Source organism: Propithecus coquereli, unplaced genomic scaffold, assembly GCF_000956105.1.
Source record: "Propithecus coquereli isolate 6110/MARCELLA unplaced genomic scaffold, Pcoq_1.0 Scaffold232, whole genome shotgun sequence".
Lineage (NCBI taxonomy): Eukaryota > Metazoa > Chordata > Mammalia > Primates > Indriidae > Propithecus > Propithecus coquereli.
Window position 1 is genome coordinate 931,645 of NW_012147864.1, and position 18,187 is coordinate 949,831.

Sequence of the window (18,187 nt, forward strand, 5' to 3'; positions counted from 1 at the left end):
TGAGCCACCACGCCCGGCTCCAGATTAATTTTTGAGTCAGTAGGTGATGCTTGTGGGTGAGAATCAACCACACCCTCTATGATTGAATCAGTAAATGCTGTAACAGGTGTGCAAATTAACCTCCCTGTCAGTATGTGGTGTTCGCTGGGGGGAACAAGCTGCGCTGTTGTTTTTCGATTCTGTGACCAGCTCTACTTCCTCTGGAGAAGCCCTCTCATGCCCTTGGTGGTAGGTGGGGGGGGGGGTCTGGTACTTCCAGGTGAGTCTTTTATTCATCACCACAGCAGAAGCAGGTGAGGGAATGAGGGTGGGTGGGATTAGGTTGAGTGAATCTGTCCTTCAGCTCCACAAATACTGGTAAGCGATATGCAGAGGTTAAAGGACCATTCCCCACCTCAGGGCTAAGCTGGACAGGAGTGGCTGAAGTGGCCCCACTTAACTAGAGAGTCTGCATGTGGAGGCAGGGCTGTCTGAGACCCACAATCTGGTAGTCCGGAGCAGGTCTCACTCCTTTCAACCCTCCCCTATTTCTCAGTTTCTCCCGGCCCTCTGCCTGCAGGCAAGACCTCAAGTCAGCCAAGCTCTTCAATGAGTGTGATGCAGGCAGGGAGGGTCCCTGGTCAGTGTCCAGCCTGAGTTGGGAGTGCAGCCCTCCCATGGAAGGCGGGGTGCTTCACTAGCTCACCATAGCTAGGATCCACAGTGCTCTCTCCCCTTTGTTCTGCCCCCGCCCTTTGTTCTGCACCCACACCTTGTGAGACTAAGTCACGAGAGGAACCTCTGTGCCCCTGGGCGATGTGGCTTAGACTTGGATGTACGGGATCTAGCCCCTGAACCCATCCCCAGGACCCCAGGGATCAATCCCTGACCATGCCAGAGAAAAAGAATGCTGGTTCCATGACCCCCATGGGGTGCCCAGGATGGTTCGATGTCCCTCTGCCTTGGGGCCTGTCTTGTTCTAATCTGGCTGCCAGGTAAGCAGCAGCAGGGAGGGGCTGGCAAGCAGGGTACAGTCCAATCACTCCTCAGTCCACTGCAGGACCCCAAAAGGGAAGTTCTGAGCCCCACTCCCTGTGGGAGCCTCTGTGTGTTGGCTCAATTGTCTCTCTCTGTAGCCATGGGAGGGGTAGGGGTAGGGGAGAAAAAGTTTCTGTGTAGAGGAAAGTCCACCCTCTGGTCATCTTCAACCCTCTCTCTGGGATGCAGTCCATCCTGAATGACCAGGCTCTGAAGTCACGCAGAACAGCCTGGACCTACTGGACTCCTGTGGCTCCTACAGTCTGGGTTGGAGTTGAGATATGTCTGTGTGGGGATGCACAGAAGTCTGGGGAGTTGAGGCCCCCAGGGAAGGTCTGAGGTGCCCTGTAGTTGTAGAAGCAGTGGGGTGCTGATGTCTGACTCAGTCAGTGGGATGGGAGGTGCCGTGGGGGCCTGATGTTCTGTCCGCAGGCAGCTTCCTGCTCACTGGCGGCAGCAGTCTCTGGACTTGTGTGCGTGGAAGACTCTCGGTTGCTCAGGAGCATGCAGATGGCAGGCCGACCTGACCCGAAGGGCGGGTTCAGGGCTCGGGAGGCAGGAGGCTGCTAGGACCTGGAAGGGGGCTCTGGTAGGTGAGCTGGTACCTGCCTGCTAAGTACCAGGGCCCACAGTTGCAGGTCAGCCGGGCAGAGAACGTGCCTCCCCTTTCCCCTCCCTGCTCCAAGGGTGGAGCCTGCCGGCCGGGCACAACAGCACTCAGCCGGGGGTGGGGTGCAGTCCGAAACCGGGGCCACCAAACAGGACCTCCAACCTGGGGGCCTTAAGGCTGGCGGCGACTGGCCCTGGAGAGCGGCGTTGGGGCCGAGCGCTCAGGAGACCATCAGAGCCAGGCAGGCAGGCGACTGACAGGCCACAAGCTGTTTCTTTGGCACCAGGTGCCGCAGGTTCACGTCGCGGGCCAGAGCTCCGGCTCTCTCGGTCCCACCGGGAGCCGCCAAATGGCGGGCGGTCCCGAGGGCGGAGCCGCGCCTGCGTTCACTTCCCCTGCGCCGCTCCCGCCGACCGCCAGGGGCGCCGTCTCCGGTGGCCACCGGAAGTAGCTGCTCAGCCCAGTCCGCCTCAGCTCGGTGTCCCGCACGGCGCAGCCAGGAGGTCAGTGTCGTCCCGCTGCGTCCTCTCCACAGAGGCTGCGTCCCGGCGGCCTTGCACCGGCTTCAGGTGTGTCCCTGTGTGAGCGGTGGGGGCGGGGTCCTCCTGTGGGTCAGATTGTCGCGCGCCTGCCGTGGCCCTCCCTGCTCTGTTCTCTCTGGTATTTCTCACACTTCCCAGTCTTTGTGAATGTATCGCTCCGTCACGTTTTGTCCTGCACTGCGTGTCGCATTCACGACGCGGTTGTCAGAGCGAGCGACGCACTGGTGGGCAGCCGTCTGCGCTCGTCACCTCTTTCCCGGGGAGCGGCGAGCTGGAGGCGCCGCTCATCCGCCATTTTCTCCCTCAAGCTTGTGATTTATCATTAGAAATAATACTGAGAATGGTCTGAGGTTACCAAGTAAACAAACGTGATCTTAGATATTCAGTTTAATTATTTTAAAGACTGAAACACTGAAGTTTATGTTTTACGTTTCACCTGTGTATGTATGAGCCCCTCACACCAATTTCACATAACGCCTGGTGTGTATTCCCAACTTCTTCCCAAATGAAAGGTCTACAACAAAGTATTTTATAAAAGGTGATAAATTTAGAACGAGGAGGGCTTTGTGAAACGAGGAGCACATTATTGATTCTCGAGCAGATTGGAAAGTAGGACATAAACTTTGAGAACAAGGTGAAAGCAGAGGCGATAACTATGAAAGAAAAATCTAGTAAAAAAAAGACTACCTTGTCAAACTTACTCCATCATGGAGGTAAATGTCACACCTGTCATTACTCAGAGAGCACACCTGAGAGGAAAAAGCACAAAGGATTAGAGTACCAGTAGGAGAAGACCACCTGCCACCCATCACAAGTGATTAAAACTGCTAGCCCATGGGGCAGCCATGACAAGGGACCATCTGATCCTCATGAAATTTTCTTACAATGCCCCTTAATTCCCTATTAGGAGTAGGAAGCCATTTAAACACCTACACCTACACCTACACAATGTGCACAGCCCTGCTGACAGGTCTGGGAGGGCATTGAGCAATTCTGCATTTGATCCTACTTTTTTCACAAAAAGGATGAATGTCACATATTTTAAACAGCAAGTTAAGGTTTGAGAGTAAATATAATTTAACGTTTGATTCTGCTTTGGGAAATCTGTTTTTGAGGCATTTATGAACAGCTGAAAGGCTCATTCCAAAATGGAATGGACTGCCCTGTCACGGTTCAGTCCATGGCTGGACTTTGAAGTGTTGCCCCAGGTCTTGGGCTCTTGGCTTGGAGGAATCGCAAGCCTTGGCCCACACCTTGGAGAGACAACAGACACTCAGCAAGTATGTGTGAAAAATTTATTGCGATGAAATTAAAAGGCTGCAAAGCAAAGTACATTTCCTAAAGGGGAAATGGATCTGTCTCCATGAGTGGAGAAGACCTAGTTCTTTACTTAACATGTCTATCTCTTTAGTAAATTTTTCATTCATTCCTGCATTGTTTTCTGGTTTCTTTGAGTTGGTTTTCCATTTCTTTTGGATTTCATTGAGCTTCCTTACAATACGTATTTGGAATTCTTTATTTGTCATTTGTATATTTTCATTTTGTTTGATGTTCATTGCTAGAGAGCTGGTGTTCCCTTTTGGGGGTGTCCTTTCACTTTGATGTTTCATACTTCTGGAGTTCCTTCTCATCTGGAACAGCTGTTGCATCTTGTTTTTGGACTTTGTTTTCATGGGGCTTTTTTCCCCCCTCACTCATAAGGGTGTGTCTGCGGCACGTGTTGGGTAAGACCCTTTGGCTTTTCTTGTGGGTGCTTTGATGGCGATCTAGGTTCTAGATGGATGCCTTGGTTATAGATATCCTTAGTATGGTGGTTTTATCAGTTGCTAGTTTTTTGTAGGCTGTAGCATTGGTGAGCTGTGTATGTGGGCAGATTCGCTGCCTCTCTTTGATGAGAGAGGATGGAGGTCTCTGGAATCCTTTCTCTTTCGCGGGCCCTGTGGTCGTCTTAACAGTGTGAATTGTATTGGCATGCCCAGTTCAATCTCTGAGACAGTCGGTGGTGCTTGGGGTGAGAATCAACCACATCATGTGTTATTGAGTCAGTAAATATTATAAAGGGCTGTACAAACTGCCCTTCCTGACAGTAGGTGGAATTTGTCAGAAATAACAGGCTGTATTTGGGACCTGTGACCAGCTCTAGCCTCTCAGGAGAAGCACTCAAATACCCCCAGTTTTGGGCAGGGCCCTGGTACTTCTAGGTAAGTCCTTATTCCCACCACAGCAGAGGCAGGTGGGGGAGTGAGTCTAGGCCAGACTAGGTTGGGTGGGCTTTCCCTCAGGCTACACAAAAGCTGGTAAAGTAGCTGTCTTGGCAGCAGGGGTCAAAGGTCCACACCCAGGCCCCTGAGTAAAGCCACAAGGGTGGCCCAACCTAGCCAGAAAATCTGCTTGTGGGGAAGGGGCCATTTGAGATTCATAATCTAGCCGTCAGAAATAGGTTTAGCTCTTTCCCCCCTCCCCAACTCTGCAGTCTCCATTGGCATCTGCTGGCAGGCAGGAGCTCAAACTACCTGAGTTCACAAGCAGTGGTGCTGCAGGCTGGGAGCTTCCCTGTCCAGGATCCTGCCCTGTGCTGAGAGCGTGGCCTTTCTGTGGGGGCAGGGTGCTCTACGAGTGTGCTGCAGCTGGCACCCACACTACACTCTCTTTTTAGTTCTGCCCATGAGGGCTCCCTTGCCTCCCAAGATTAGTTCACAAACCTCCCCTCCTGAGCAACATGATCGAGTCCTGGGGATATGGAATCTGGCCTGCAGGCTTGTCTCCAGTCCCCAAGAATCAACCCTGACCAAGCCAAGGAGAAGCATGCTGGTCCCAAGTTGTCTGTGGGGTGCTCAAGCAGGTCTGATGTTCCTCTGCTTTGGGGTGTGCCCTGCTCTGATGAGCAGCTGGACAAGCAGCACTGCAAAGTGCTGAGCAGGGAGCTCACAGTCTGAGCACCTGTTGTCCACTACAGGTCTTCAAGACGAGAGGTTTGAGCCCCACTCTCTGTGGCAGCCTTTGTGTAGTGGATTCCCCAACAGAGGGGAAGCAGTCGCCCCTGAGAGCCCCTGTTCAAGCGTCTCTCTTGGCAGCTGTTGGCAGGGGAGGAAAAGAGTCTGAATGGAGGAAAGATAGTACTCTGGTTGTCTCTGTCCCTCTCTCAGGAAGGCAGCCCGCCTGGAATGTCCAGGCTCCAGGGTCATGCAGATTCCCCTGTGGCTCCCGCTTACTGGGCTGGAGTTGATAAATGTGTGGGAACGAGTGACATGAAAACTGAGGGGCTGGAGTTCCCTGGGGAGGACAATGGAACATGGTGGGTGGAGAAGCAATATGGCACCTGCCATCTCAGCTTGGGTCTGCATTGATGGGAAGTGACCCCAAGGGGGCTGGCAGCCTGGTGCTTTGTCCTCAAGAAGCTCCCAGTTCACTGGTGGCCGCAGCTTTTGTGCTCATGAGGGTAGAAGAGCCCTCCAGCAGCTGGGGAGCCTGCTGCCTGCTGGAGACATGAAGAGAGGAGAAGCAAACCACCCTACCCTTCTCATTGGGCACCAAGCCTCTCGGGCATTGATCTCTGCGAATATCTTGCTCCTTCTTGTTCTGCTCTGCAGCTTCTTCCCATGGAATCTCTGGAAGGTTCTGGCACTTTTCCCTCAGAATTATACCCAATCTATGTTTGTTTGTTTTTTCTTTTTCATCTAAAAGTTTTCCTTCTCTCTCAGATGATCTGGCAGCCGATGTCTCTGGTCAGCCATCTTGTCTCCAGCCACCTCATGGAGTTTATCATCCAGCTTCAACCTCACATTTTGTTTTTAATAAACTTTTCTTGGAGGTGGGGTAGCTAATGAACACTTCATCAGTTTTTTAAATGAATTAGCACTTTGATTTCTTGAGCAGAACAAATATGCTACTTAAGGGTTTTCAACATACCTCTCAACTAGCAAAGGAAATCAAATTTGCTCTGAGATAATAGTAAATGGATTGAGATGCTTCAGTCCCCTCATATGAATCCTACACCTCTGCTTCCTTTTCTGCTTTGCTGCCAAGAGCAAATATTTTAAATTATTAAGGTGTTAAAATTATATTTGTGATAACATATAAAATCCCTTTTCTGCATAATTGAATAAATGAGATATAACTAATAGTTTCTTAAAGATACTGCATTGTAAAGAACAGTGAACTATTTTTTACATTTGTTTTTTTTAAAAAGTATGTTAGTATTTTGACTATTTAAGGATATCAACCATAAGCTCAATAGAATATGCAGAACAATTTCAAGTGAATACTTAGTGACAGTGGCACTTACGTAATAGTTTTCTATTTTCCCACTCACATATTATTTGCCAGTTGCAGCTCAACAAATGTTCTAGGAAAATCATCCCTCATTTGTATAATTTAGAAGTTATGTGTAATGTAAGCCCAACACCAGTTAAAGTGTATAAGAGAAATAATTCAAGATAACCATATAACTCTTTTCTCACTTTCACACAAATCTTCCTCCTTAGTCTGTTACCACAGTAGAAACATTAAAATACATAAACATTCAGGTGGAAAATGAAGGATTCACTAATGCCCTTTAGAAAAAAGTTCAAAGCCCTGTGAAGGTTACTATAATACATACAGCTGCTTGGATCATCTTTCTCTTTAGTGTTGGTTAGACAACCCTGCAAGTGCTAAGATTCAATTAGAAAATACAGTTTAAAATTTTAGGCATATATCTTATTTTTCTCTACTTGGGTAGCAGGAAGAAATAGAAAATGAAATTTTGTGACATGGCAAAAAGGAGTTCTTAAGGTTAGTAGAAGAAGAAACAAAGGATTCCATTCGTAAAGCTGAAACACAGCTTCTACATTCTAGGAAAGGTTTTAGGGCCATATATCCATTTTCTCATTTGCTCTTCATACCAAACCTGTGACCTGTGTACATATTGTTGTTTTCCAGAGGAGGATCTGTGATTTTAAAAGATTCGGTAACTCGTCCAAACTTATTATTATGACTGTGCAGTAATCAAGTAGCAGAGTCAGAGTCCTAAGTCACTCTGATTCCAAGTCTGCTGCTCATTTGTCATGGTCATGGCAATGTTGGTGAGGCCACACTCAAGGACTGGGCATTCAATGGATGGTGGCCTTGGGCTAAGGCATTTTAATAAGAAGGAGAATAATCTCTAAGATACATCATTAATTAGCAAATTCCTAGGTGAAAGCAAATGGAACGCATGGAAAACACACTCCAACCTTTGGTCTTTATATTTTCAGCAGGCAGGATTAACATAGTTTCCCCTTTCTAGGTGTAGAATATGGGTGGCTGAGAGTGGAGTGATCGTTTTACCATAAGGGTTGTTATTAAGTTAGGTAGTGCAGTGCTATGTCTATAGGTTTTTCATCAAGAGAGTTTAAATGCTGTTGCAGAAAGTGGCCAAGCATTATGCTTCCCACTAGCTTACCCACTTTTCCTGCATTTCTTTCTTATTTCCATGCTGAATGTCAATTGTGTAGGCAGATCAAATAGTAAAGTTGATCCTGGCCTTATTGTTCATTGTTTTCCTCTGAGGGTGTCTTGCCTCTAACTGTACATGATGCTACACTCTAATCTTAAGCCCAATTAACTGTTTCCAGAATATTTCAATGTTTTCCTTGTCTAGGAACAAGTCTCAAATAGAGAATCTTCCCAGTTCTGTGCCTGATCAAAGATCAAGGTGGTGACTAGAGTGTTAGAACCGGTTCCCCTCGGCCCCAGGAACAGAGAGGCAGAGTCACCGAGGCTGTAAATGGCAAAGGAGTTTATTGGCTAGCTCGAGCTAGGGTCCAAGTCCCAGAGCACCAACGCAGTGGCCTCCCCTATGAACCAGGACCCCGCCCTGGGGTAAAAGTGAAGCTTTTATACTTTCTTTTGCACACAACACACCGGTGGCACACGACACGCAGGTTCCACATGACACGCTGGGCACACCATCCCCCCTCCCCCCTTAGTCCATTGGTTCCTTTGAAAGTGGCGGATTGTTTTGACTTCTGATTGGTTGGCTCCAAGCCTCGGGATTTTTAATTTTCGCACCGGCGCCAGTTTTGGTCTGCATTTCGGTTTCGGGGAAACTGAAACTTAGGCCTACTCTAGGAAGTTCAGCCTGTCATGGAGTTACTCCTGCCCTGTTTTTCGTTGTGATTAGCTATATTTGACTAACAACTAAAAGCAAACGCGGTTACAGAAGCAAATGGCATTAGTTAGAATCAAAGAGAACACATTTTTTTAATCCAAAACAGTTTTTGTTCCATACAAAACAAGGTACATTCTCCTACTATCAATTCCTGCCTTTCAAGAGCACGTCACGGCCCTCAGTATCCTGTGGGCCAGCGCTACAGACAGTACACCGAGTGCGTGTCTTTTTATCTGGATCCAGTGGATAAATGTTCCTAATTTGGCTGCTGGGATGGTTAATTTTATGTGCGATCTTAACTGAGTTAAGGGCTGCCCATAGAGCTGGTAAAACATGATCTGGGGGTGTCTGCGAGAGTGTTTCTGGAAGAGATAAGCATTTGAATTGGTGAGCTGAGTAAAGCATGCGGCTCTTCCACAATGTGGGTGATTGTCATTCCATCCATTGAGGGGCTGAATAAGAACAAAAAGGTAGCAGAGAGGAAAACTTTCTTTCTTCTTGAGACACCCATCTCTTTCTGCTCTCTGACAGAGGACTCCTGGTCCTTGGGCTTTCGGACTCAGACGGGTGCCTGCACCATCACCCACCACTGCTGTCACCAGTTTCTCAGGCCTTCGAACTGGAGCTGAATTACACCACCAGCTTGCTGGGCTCTCCGGCTCACCTCCACAACTGCACAAGCCAATTCTAATAAATATTCTCTTAGATCTAGATCTATTTCCTATTGGTTCTGTTTCTCTAGAGAACCCTAACTAATTCAGCAGGGTATTCACCTACCAACGTAGTCTTCCCATTCCCCTCATACCTTTTGGTTTTGGAAACTAACGGTGACAGCTAGGTAGAGAATGTGGAAAGAAGAGCACCCTCTTATTTCCTGCTAGAGGATTGCATCACACAGTTCTGTATGCAGTGATAACAGAGATCAGTGTTAGTAGTCTTGTTGCTTCTGTGGACAGAGGCAGTGAGCTTTGAAATCCAAAATCCTTATTTCAGTCACTTTTTTAGCACTTAACTAGCTTTGTGGCCAAGGGGAAGTAACTTAAACTATGTAAGTCAAGTCCACCATGTCTGAACTGGGAATAATGATCTCTGGTACACCTAGTATCTCTGACGCCTGGGTTTGTGCTTGTGCGCATATAGATACATACAGAGACAGAGGAGTTCATCACTAGCTGCCCAGTTGCTTTCATTTACTTTAGCAGATATAGACATTTATATTTATAAATAGTATGTGTCTGACTAGAAAATATTAACTGTAAAGTTCTGTGCTCAAACACAGTATTTTTACCTGCTGAGACAGGTCAAAATGTAATCTGGGAAGCATAAATCAAAAACAAAAAATTAGCAGGTACTCCCCCAAAGAATGCCACACATGTAATGAATACTAATATGAATCTTCATGTAAAACTTTTTTGCAGTTACTTTTAGCTTTAATTTTTGTCTCTTTGATTTACTCTATTAGATATATTTATTCAGTTAACAAAAGTTAGAGGAAATCCAAAGATATGTAAAAGCTATCATTTTGCTCAGTTCTCAGAGCTCAGTTTCTTCAAATTAGATCTTTTTTGCCTTCAACTAGATCTTTCAGTGCCTGCAAACTTTCTTGGCTTTTCAGAATGAAGACTTGAAAAACTAAGTTAGTGGGGTAGCACACAGATTCACCTTTGAAAAAATAATTTTGAAATTTTTTGTGATAAATTGTATTCAAAATACAATTGTCTTATAATTTTAATTAGATGTATGTTCCCTTATAATACTCTGATAAGCATTTTCGAATTTGCTGCAAAGTTGTTTTGTTTGCTGAAGGATAAGCAGAAATATTTTCTCCTGTAGAAATGGCTGCTTTATTACTATACAGTCATGCGTCACTTAAGGATGGGGATATGTTCTAAGAAATAAGTCATTAGGCGATTTTGTTATTTTACAAACATCACAGAGTGTATACTTAAACCTAGATGGCATAGCCTACTACACACCTAGAATCACATTTCATATGTGGGCTGTCATTGACTGAAACATTGTTATGAGGCACATGCCTATAGCAATATGCCTCAACATACAGAGTGGTATTTGTGTTAGCCAAAAAGAGTCAACAGCCTAAATGTACACTAGGATAAAATGATTAAATAAACTACAGTACACCTATTTGATGCAATATTCTGCACTCATTAGAAAATTTGGTTTGGCAAGATTAATGTGATATGAGAAAGCTCATGATACACTGTTAAATGAAAAATTCAAAACTCTGTATTTCTAATCCTAATTGGTATAGCTCTAATTTTTATTTTATGGCTCTACTTTACCTATGTATCTATATATCTACATATGCATAGATTTATTTAGTATTGAGGAAAATGGGAAGGAAGCCCATTATAATATTAACTCATCCTAAGAGATTATTAATGATTTTAATAGATTTTAATTAGGATAAAGATAATGTGTTATTTTAAAAATAATCACTAATACAAGGAATTGTAATTATCCTCCTAAATATAATATAGCATCTTGGAACACTTAAAAGTACCAGTTTCCAATAGTCAAACCACTTTTGAAGGTAGACATATGCGTTCTTGGGGTTCTTGAACTGGTGTCCGAGGAGACTGCTGGGTGGTGGTGCTCCTTCAGGTAGTCCTAATTATGCACCTGCTCTGTGGCCAAGGACTCTGCATATCAGAGAGGGCTTGTTTGCCCAGAATACATATGGTTTTCTGAATGTGGTGCTGGAGTATTGATTTAGTTTATGATTAGCTTTTTACAAATTACCACACCATTTTAGACATGTTGCATGTACAGAATAAAGCAAAGCATAATTTTGTATCATTTTTACAACATTTTGTTCATAGTAATGAGTAGACTATTTCAGTTTAAAATAGAATAATCCTGAATAAAATAATTGTAATAATGAATAGTTTCATGAAAAGGATGTGATCTAAGCATATTGCTGGGTGCTTAAGCTTCTTGCACAGAATTGGCCAGTAATAAGCATATTTTGTACAGGTGGGAATAATGGATGAATATATAACAGCACCAAAATCTGGTTTATAAAAACAATGTAAAAGGCGACAAATATTACTGCTTATTTAAAGTATTTAAAATATCATCTACAAATAAACTTCCCTCTTCACCATATATAGACATAATTAGTAGCTGCCATCTGTTTCAGTATATCTTTTGTGTGTTTTAGTGTTTGTTTCTATAAAATCAAATAAATATGTAAAATGCCAACTCAAATCTGAAAATTCAGGATGAATTCAGTAATTTGAATCAATGTATTTCATTAGTTGACTAAGAGGTTAGTTCACAGCAACTTTATTTAGCTTGTAAGACCTAAGAACAGGACAGGTTTGGTTTTTTCCTATCAAGTATTATAAATATACATTCAGAATACAATCAAGGGTCACAAAGCAAAGTTCAAACTCAAGTTGAGTTTGGACAAAAAGGAAAGCAAAAAGAAAGAATGTCCCGCTTACCCGATTGTAAAATTTAAAGCACTGAGCACACAACAAATAATCTCAAAACAGATTTTGAATCCATATTTTAACACTGAAAGAAAAAAGATAAGAGAATGAAATTAAGTGAGTAAAGTGAAAAACAGAAGAAAGATATGATCTAAGAGGAAAGAAAGGCAGGAAGAGAGGGCTCGGATTTTCAACCAGGGAGAAGAAATGAGAGAGGGAGAAGGGAGGGGAGCATTTTGACGTAATTAGTATTACCCTTACCTTACAAATGATGAGGCTGGGGCTGGGAAAATTTAGTAACATTCCCAAAGCCAAAAAAGGGCAGTTGAGACCATCTGACTCCCAGGCCTGTAAGTCTCAGAGTTGGAATTTGAATCCCTAGCTCCCAAGTCCTTCCCTGGTGCTCCTTCCATAAGGACAGAAAGAGAAAGGCTCCCACCTTACACTCAGGCACACCTGCCCCTACACCGGGGCTCAACGGACCTCCTGGAAATCCCCTTCCTCCTGTCATCACGCTCAGCTGGCTGAGTTTTCCTTTCCCTGCCCGACCCGTGCCCCACCCTTGTTAGAACCTAACCTGTCCTTGACAACAGCACCATCCGTTTTTTGTTTTTTGGTTTTTTTTTCTTTTTGCTCCTATAGTTACCTTTATATAGTCTTTTGTGCTGCAGTCTTCACTGTTTTGTCATTAAGCTAGGCATTATTCACTTCTGACTCAGGGATATTATATATACTTGAGGGTCTCAAAATTGCTTTTACAGAACATATGTATCAATCATTGAAAGGGATACTAATTTTAAGTTTGAGAACTCAGCATACTATTACAAAAGCAGTTACTAGCGAAATTTTCATATACAATATTAACTTCATGTTTGAGAAGTATTTACAGAGGCACATTTCTTGATTCAGTGACAAACCCTCAGAGAGCTGAACTTAAGGTATCCATTGAGAAAAGACAATTCAGTTAACACTTTTAAAACTGTAAGCCACATATGAAAGTGTTAAATGAAAATAGAAGCACTAGCAATTGCAGGAGATCCATCTTGTGAATGAAATATATCAAATTAATGTCCAAATTCAAAATTAAAATGATCAGTATAACAGTGATAAGAAGAAATTTATTGAATCAAATAACCAAGATCAAAACCAACATCAGAGCCATATCTACTTTGCACAAAGGTACGTTAGTAAATCCACTGCTAGAATGCCTAAGTTAATTACCTCTGAAAAATTAGACCACACCAGATTCTCAGTATTGAGTCATCAGAGTTTACAATTCAATCCATTTAGCAAAAATACCATTTAAAATAGGCAGCACAATAATTTCAGGCTCTTCTCAAAAATAGTAATCTTGCTGAAAGATGTCTGGTTGCAAAACTGCATGGTCCAGGGAAGCTCAATATGGAATGTAAAATATTCAAAGTCCAAATCTCTGTAGAACTTGTATGTCATGTGTATCTCTAAAATAAGCCTCTTAACTCTTAGATACCTAAATTTCATAAACTTATCATTGGTCAGATGAATTTAAATTTGAGATCCAGAAGCTCTCTTCCTTCACTTTTCTAAACAGGGAGAATCTCTTGCATTCATATAAGGCACACAATTATGGGGTAGTCACTGAATAAAAATTGTACATCTTTTCACCCCAAAAAAAGATTGGGACCATGAACATGATGGGGCAGGGCTTCTAGGTGTGACCTTTACTATGAAGAAAATAAGATTTAGTTGTGGGCCCACACGTACTGTGGAAAAGGGGAAAGATGATATGATATGGTAGAAAGAAGAGCACCTAATTGGGATCTATATCCTTAATCTACGACCTACCATGAATTTTATCTGTGAAAATGGGCAAGTCGTTTCTCCTCATTTTCCTCATGTGTAAAATAATTGTTGACTAAGATCATTTACAAATCTAACTAAACACTACTTTTGCTTAGTTGAGGTGAACATTCAATTACTATTGTGTGTTGGGGGGAATATTAATATAAGAATCAAAATATAAATAAGAATGAGAAAGATAAAAAGAAGAAAGAGAAGTCTATTAAATACAGCATGGAAAATACTTTATAGGGTGTAACAAAACTCTGATTCAAAATAGCTTTTCTCATCAGAAGTAGGGTATTTTTTTTATTTTCCTGTTTTTTTAATGAAAGGGAAAATGAGAGATCTACTTTACCAGGATACCCCCTTTTGAATAACAGTCACTATCACCTGAAAATCTCAGATTTGTATTTTGAAGACCAAAGACGTATCTGAGAAATAACAATGTTTCTTTCAACCTATGTTCTTGCGTAGCTTCACTTTGAATGAGTGTTCTTTTGACCCTTGGTGATCTATGTCCCTGACGGGTAAAAAGGGATGTACTTTATGTGCTAGATACTAGTTCCTTTGACACATGCAAAATAAACTGTTTTCATTTAACTTCCTTTCTCTAGATGACACTTTTTGCTTATTTATTGCAAGCTAAAGGATAAATATATGTTTGTGTTTTACGTAATCTCGAAAGTATCTCTCTAGTTTTAAAGTGATAAAGAAACTATTTTCCGTGATTTAATTTTCTCGCGTATAAAGGAGTGATTTCATCCTCTGAACACAAAAGAAAGGTATCTTTTTAAAACTTTTCAGTGTCATTCTGTACCTCATATGTTTTTTAAATTCTATGTTTCAGGCCCTGCTTGATACTCAGAATCTTTTGCGTGCACAAATCACAAATTTTACATTCAACCTGGGATTTTCAGGGAAATTTTACCACACAGGTAAGAAAAGGGGATTAACCATTTTTATAAGGCCTCTCTGACCACTCTATATAAAACTACACACCCCTCACACCTTCTTACATTCCCTATGTCCCTCCTCTACTTTTTCTTTATATCATTCAACTCCATTTATCATGCTGTTTTTTTAAATTTGGAAAATGTTGATGGTTTGAAAGTTTATGGAATTATCTAATGGACTTACATTTTATTGAACTATAATTTACATATATAAAAGTGCATAAATATTAATAGTAAGTGTGATGGTCAGTGAATTTTCACAAAGTTTACAGAGCTGTGTAACCAACAGATCAAGAAAGAGGCCAGGCGTGGAGGCTCATGCCTGTAATCTCAGCACTTTGAGAGGCCAAGGCGGGAGGATCACTTGAGGCCAGGAGTTCGAGACCAGCGTGGGCAACATAACGAGATTCTGCGCAAAAAAATTTTTAAAAAAAAACGAGTATCCTACCAGATCCCCCCTCCTTGGGCCCTCACAGTCACTAACTTCCTTCAAAGAAAACCACTGTCAGGAGACTTCTAATCTCATGACTCTCAATTTTGCCTGGCTTTGAGATGTGTGTAAAAGGACTCACACAGTATGGACTCATCTGTTTCCAGCTTGTTTGGTTTAACATTATTTTGATTTCATAGATATTATTGTTATAGACTATAATTCTTTCATTTTTATTGCTGCATAGTATTCCATTGTTTGATGATACAAAATTTCTTTATCCATTCCATTCTACTGAGATGCTTGAGTTGTTTTTGGTCTTTGGCTTATTTTGAATAGTTCTAAACTTTATGGTTTTTAGACTTATTCCTTATGACTTGTTTTCAAAATACGATAGGGGTACTAATGTTTTTGGTTACATGTGTTGATTTCATTATGCTTGAGTCAGGGTTATAAGTGTGCCCATCACCCAGATAGTGTTCATTGTACCGTTAGGTAGGTTTTCACCCATCCCCTCCTTCCCCCTCCCTCCTGCTTGATTTCCTCTGAGTTTTACTTCCCATAGGATTTTTTTTTTATGCAGTAGTAAATGGTATCTTGTTTTTTATTTCATTTTCTATTCCTTTGTTGATGGTATATAAAAATAAAATTGATTTTGTGTGTTGATCTTATATCTAGCAACTTTATTACAGTCAGTTATTAATTCTATAGTTTAAACCTTTTGGATTTTCTACCTATACAATCATGTAATTTTGAATAGTGGCAATTTTATTTCTTCCTTTCCAAGCCTTATAAATTTTGTTTCTTTTTTTTTTTTTTGCTAATTGCACTGGCTCAGATCTCCAGGACAGTATTAAATAAAGATAGTGATGGTGGCATTCATGTCTTGCTCCTGACCTCAGGACGAAATCTTTCAGTAGATTTGTTCCTGTTCTCAAGGGGAATTTTTTCAATAGACTATTTTGTGGCTACTCTTCCTTAGCTTAAGGAAGCTCCTTTCTATTCCTAGATTACTAAGTTTTATCATGAGTCAGTGTTGAAGGTACTTTGTTGTTAAATTATTTATCTGCTGTCTCTCTTCCCTCACTAAAATGAGTACTTCATGAGGATTTTACTGGTGCAACATCAGCAACTAGAGCAATGTCTATTTAAAAATGAATTGATGAACAAATGATTTAGTGAAAGTAAAACCATCTTTAACTGTCAGTACTTACATGGAACAAGATCAGAGAATAAAATTTGACCATGTTGTGTTGTGAAAAGAAATACTGAGAATAATTAAAAAGTTTCTTTCCCCAAAATAATTAATATGATCAAATATATTTTGACTTGTCTGAGGATAACTGAACACAATTTCATGATGGAATGAATCAATTGTATTTTTAGAAGTTAAAAAAAAAAGATTACATATAATGGTATATCCATATAATGGAATACTCTGCCATCATTAAAAACATAGAAACAATTTTGAATATTACTGATAAGGACAGAGCTCTTGAGAAATACTTTGAAAAATCAAGGTATAGTGCAATGATTAGAACATGCTATCATTTCTATAAAAATAGAGGAGGGGTGAAATCTACACAACTCTGGATATAGTAGTCTTCTTAACTTACTTTATAGCTTACAAAACTGAGTTATAGAGTATTTAAGTAATTCGCCAGTCACATAGCTATTAATACAGATAGGATAGCTCTGAAAGGATTCATAATAAACTGGTATGAATGAGTATCTGTGAAGAACAGAATTTGAGAATTAAATAACAGAAATGAAAAGAAGAGTTACTTTTTACTACATTGCTTTGTAACTTTTTGCATTTTGTCCCGTGTGTGTGTGTGTGTGTGTGTGTGTGTGTGTAATCTAGTTAAATAAATAAACATCTAAGTAATTTTTAAAGTGATACAACATTTGAACAAGTTTATCAAATAGTTTTCTACACGTACATGTGCTTTTCAATTTTTTTTAATTTGATAATACAGGCATGAGTTATAGTGTATGAATTTAGTAAGTTCCTTTAAGGGTTTAGTAAGTCTATACTGGTGAGAATTCTATCTATATGCTACTAACATCAATGTAATTTCCATAAGCACATAAATAACATAACTAGTAATTACATTTTCAGTTAGAAGTAATATTGCATTTCTGGAGTAAGTGAATTTCCATTCATTTCCATGGAAGTTATAGAGTCATGAGACTTGACTCTAGTATGCTCCATATCATACAACTGTGGAATATATACAACGTGTACAATCACACAGCTATATATGACTTTGTGTTCTCAATTTGAAAATTTTGTAGATTTTAAGAGTAACCTTAGCACAGGAAACTCTGAAGGCCTTATTCCCCTACATTTTTTAGATCAATATGTAAAATATACTTTATCTGTGATTGTTTTAAATATTAACAAATGGGAACCTCATGATCATGGTTTAACTTCGTTTTATGATCGAATGGTTACTGTCCTTATCATGACATCAAAAATGAAAACACAATTAGATGTCTATTCTAAATCCCTTGCTTATAGGAAAGTTCTGCCATCTTGGCATAGATATAGAAAGTGAGATCTTTCTCTTTATATGCAGATGTTCAGTTTATCTTTTTAGCAGAGTTAGACCCACAGCACCACTAAATTTCACAATGGGGAGCCCCAAGAGCTTAAGGAAATAAAAGATTGTCCATAATCTTTTCTAAATATACCCTAGTTTCAGAATGATGATCTTAGATTCTTTGACATCCTTCGAAGAAGAGAAAATTACCATACAGATAGGAATGACCAGGGCAAGATCAAGGACACATAGCATATGTAGTGTGTTTAGGGGAGAGAGGGAGATTGTAGGAAAAGCCATAGTAGCAAAACCAGGACAACCCAGAATTACCCAAGGAATAGAAGAAAATGCTCCTGGAAACTCAATTATTATTGTTATTTTTTGTCCAACATTGAATGCTAAAGATAAACTATAGCCAATCCACATCCTTCCTTCTCATCTCTGAAAGATTTGTTCTCTTTCCTTACTTGGACGCTTCCACATCACATAATAGGAGTACCCTCTCTCTAATCCAGGGAAAGTACAACACAGGAGGAAGCTAAGGCCAAGGTGTAAAGGAGTCTTGTTATCTGTGTATGACATGAAAGCTTCCACAAAACTGTAGCCAGGATTGCCTAAGACCAGGAAAATCAGTTTTTAGTGGGAATAGATATAAAATTTAATACACAATATTTCAAAAA

General features: G+C 41.2%; 1 protein-coding gene across 1 annotated transcript in view; it reads left to right on the plus strand.

The window, feature by feature from the left end:
* The window catches only part of NDST3 (N-deacetylase/N-sulfotransferase (heparan glucosaminyl) 3), a 163,548-nt gene that overhangs the window by 25,666 nt on the left and 119,695 nt on the right, over positions 1 to 18,187 (plus strand). Inside the window, exon 2 of the mRNA XM_012645372.1 lies at positions 14,426 to 14,513. Within this exon, the coding sequence (XP_012500826.1) occupies positions 14,426 to 14,513 (88 nt within the window). The remainder of the gene's footprint in view (positions 1 to 14,425; positions 14,514 to 18,187) is intronic.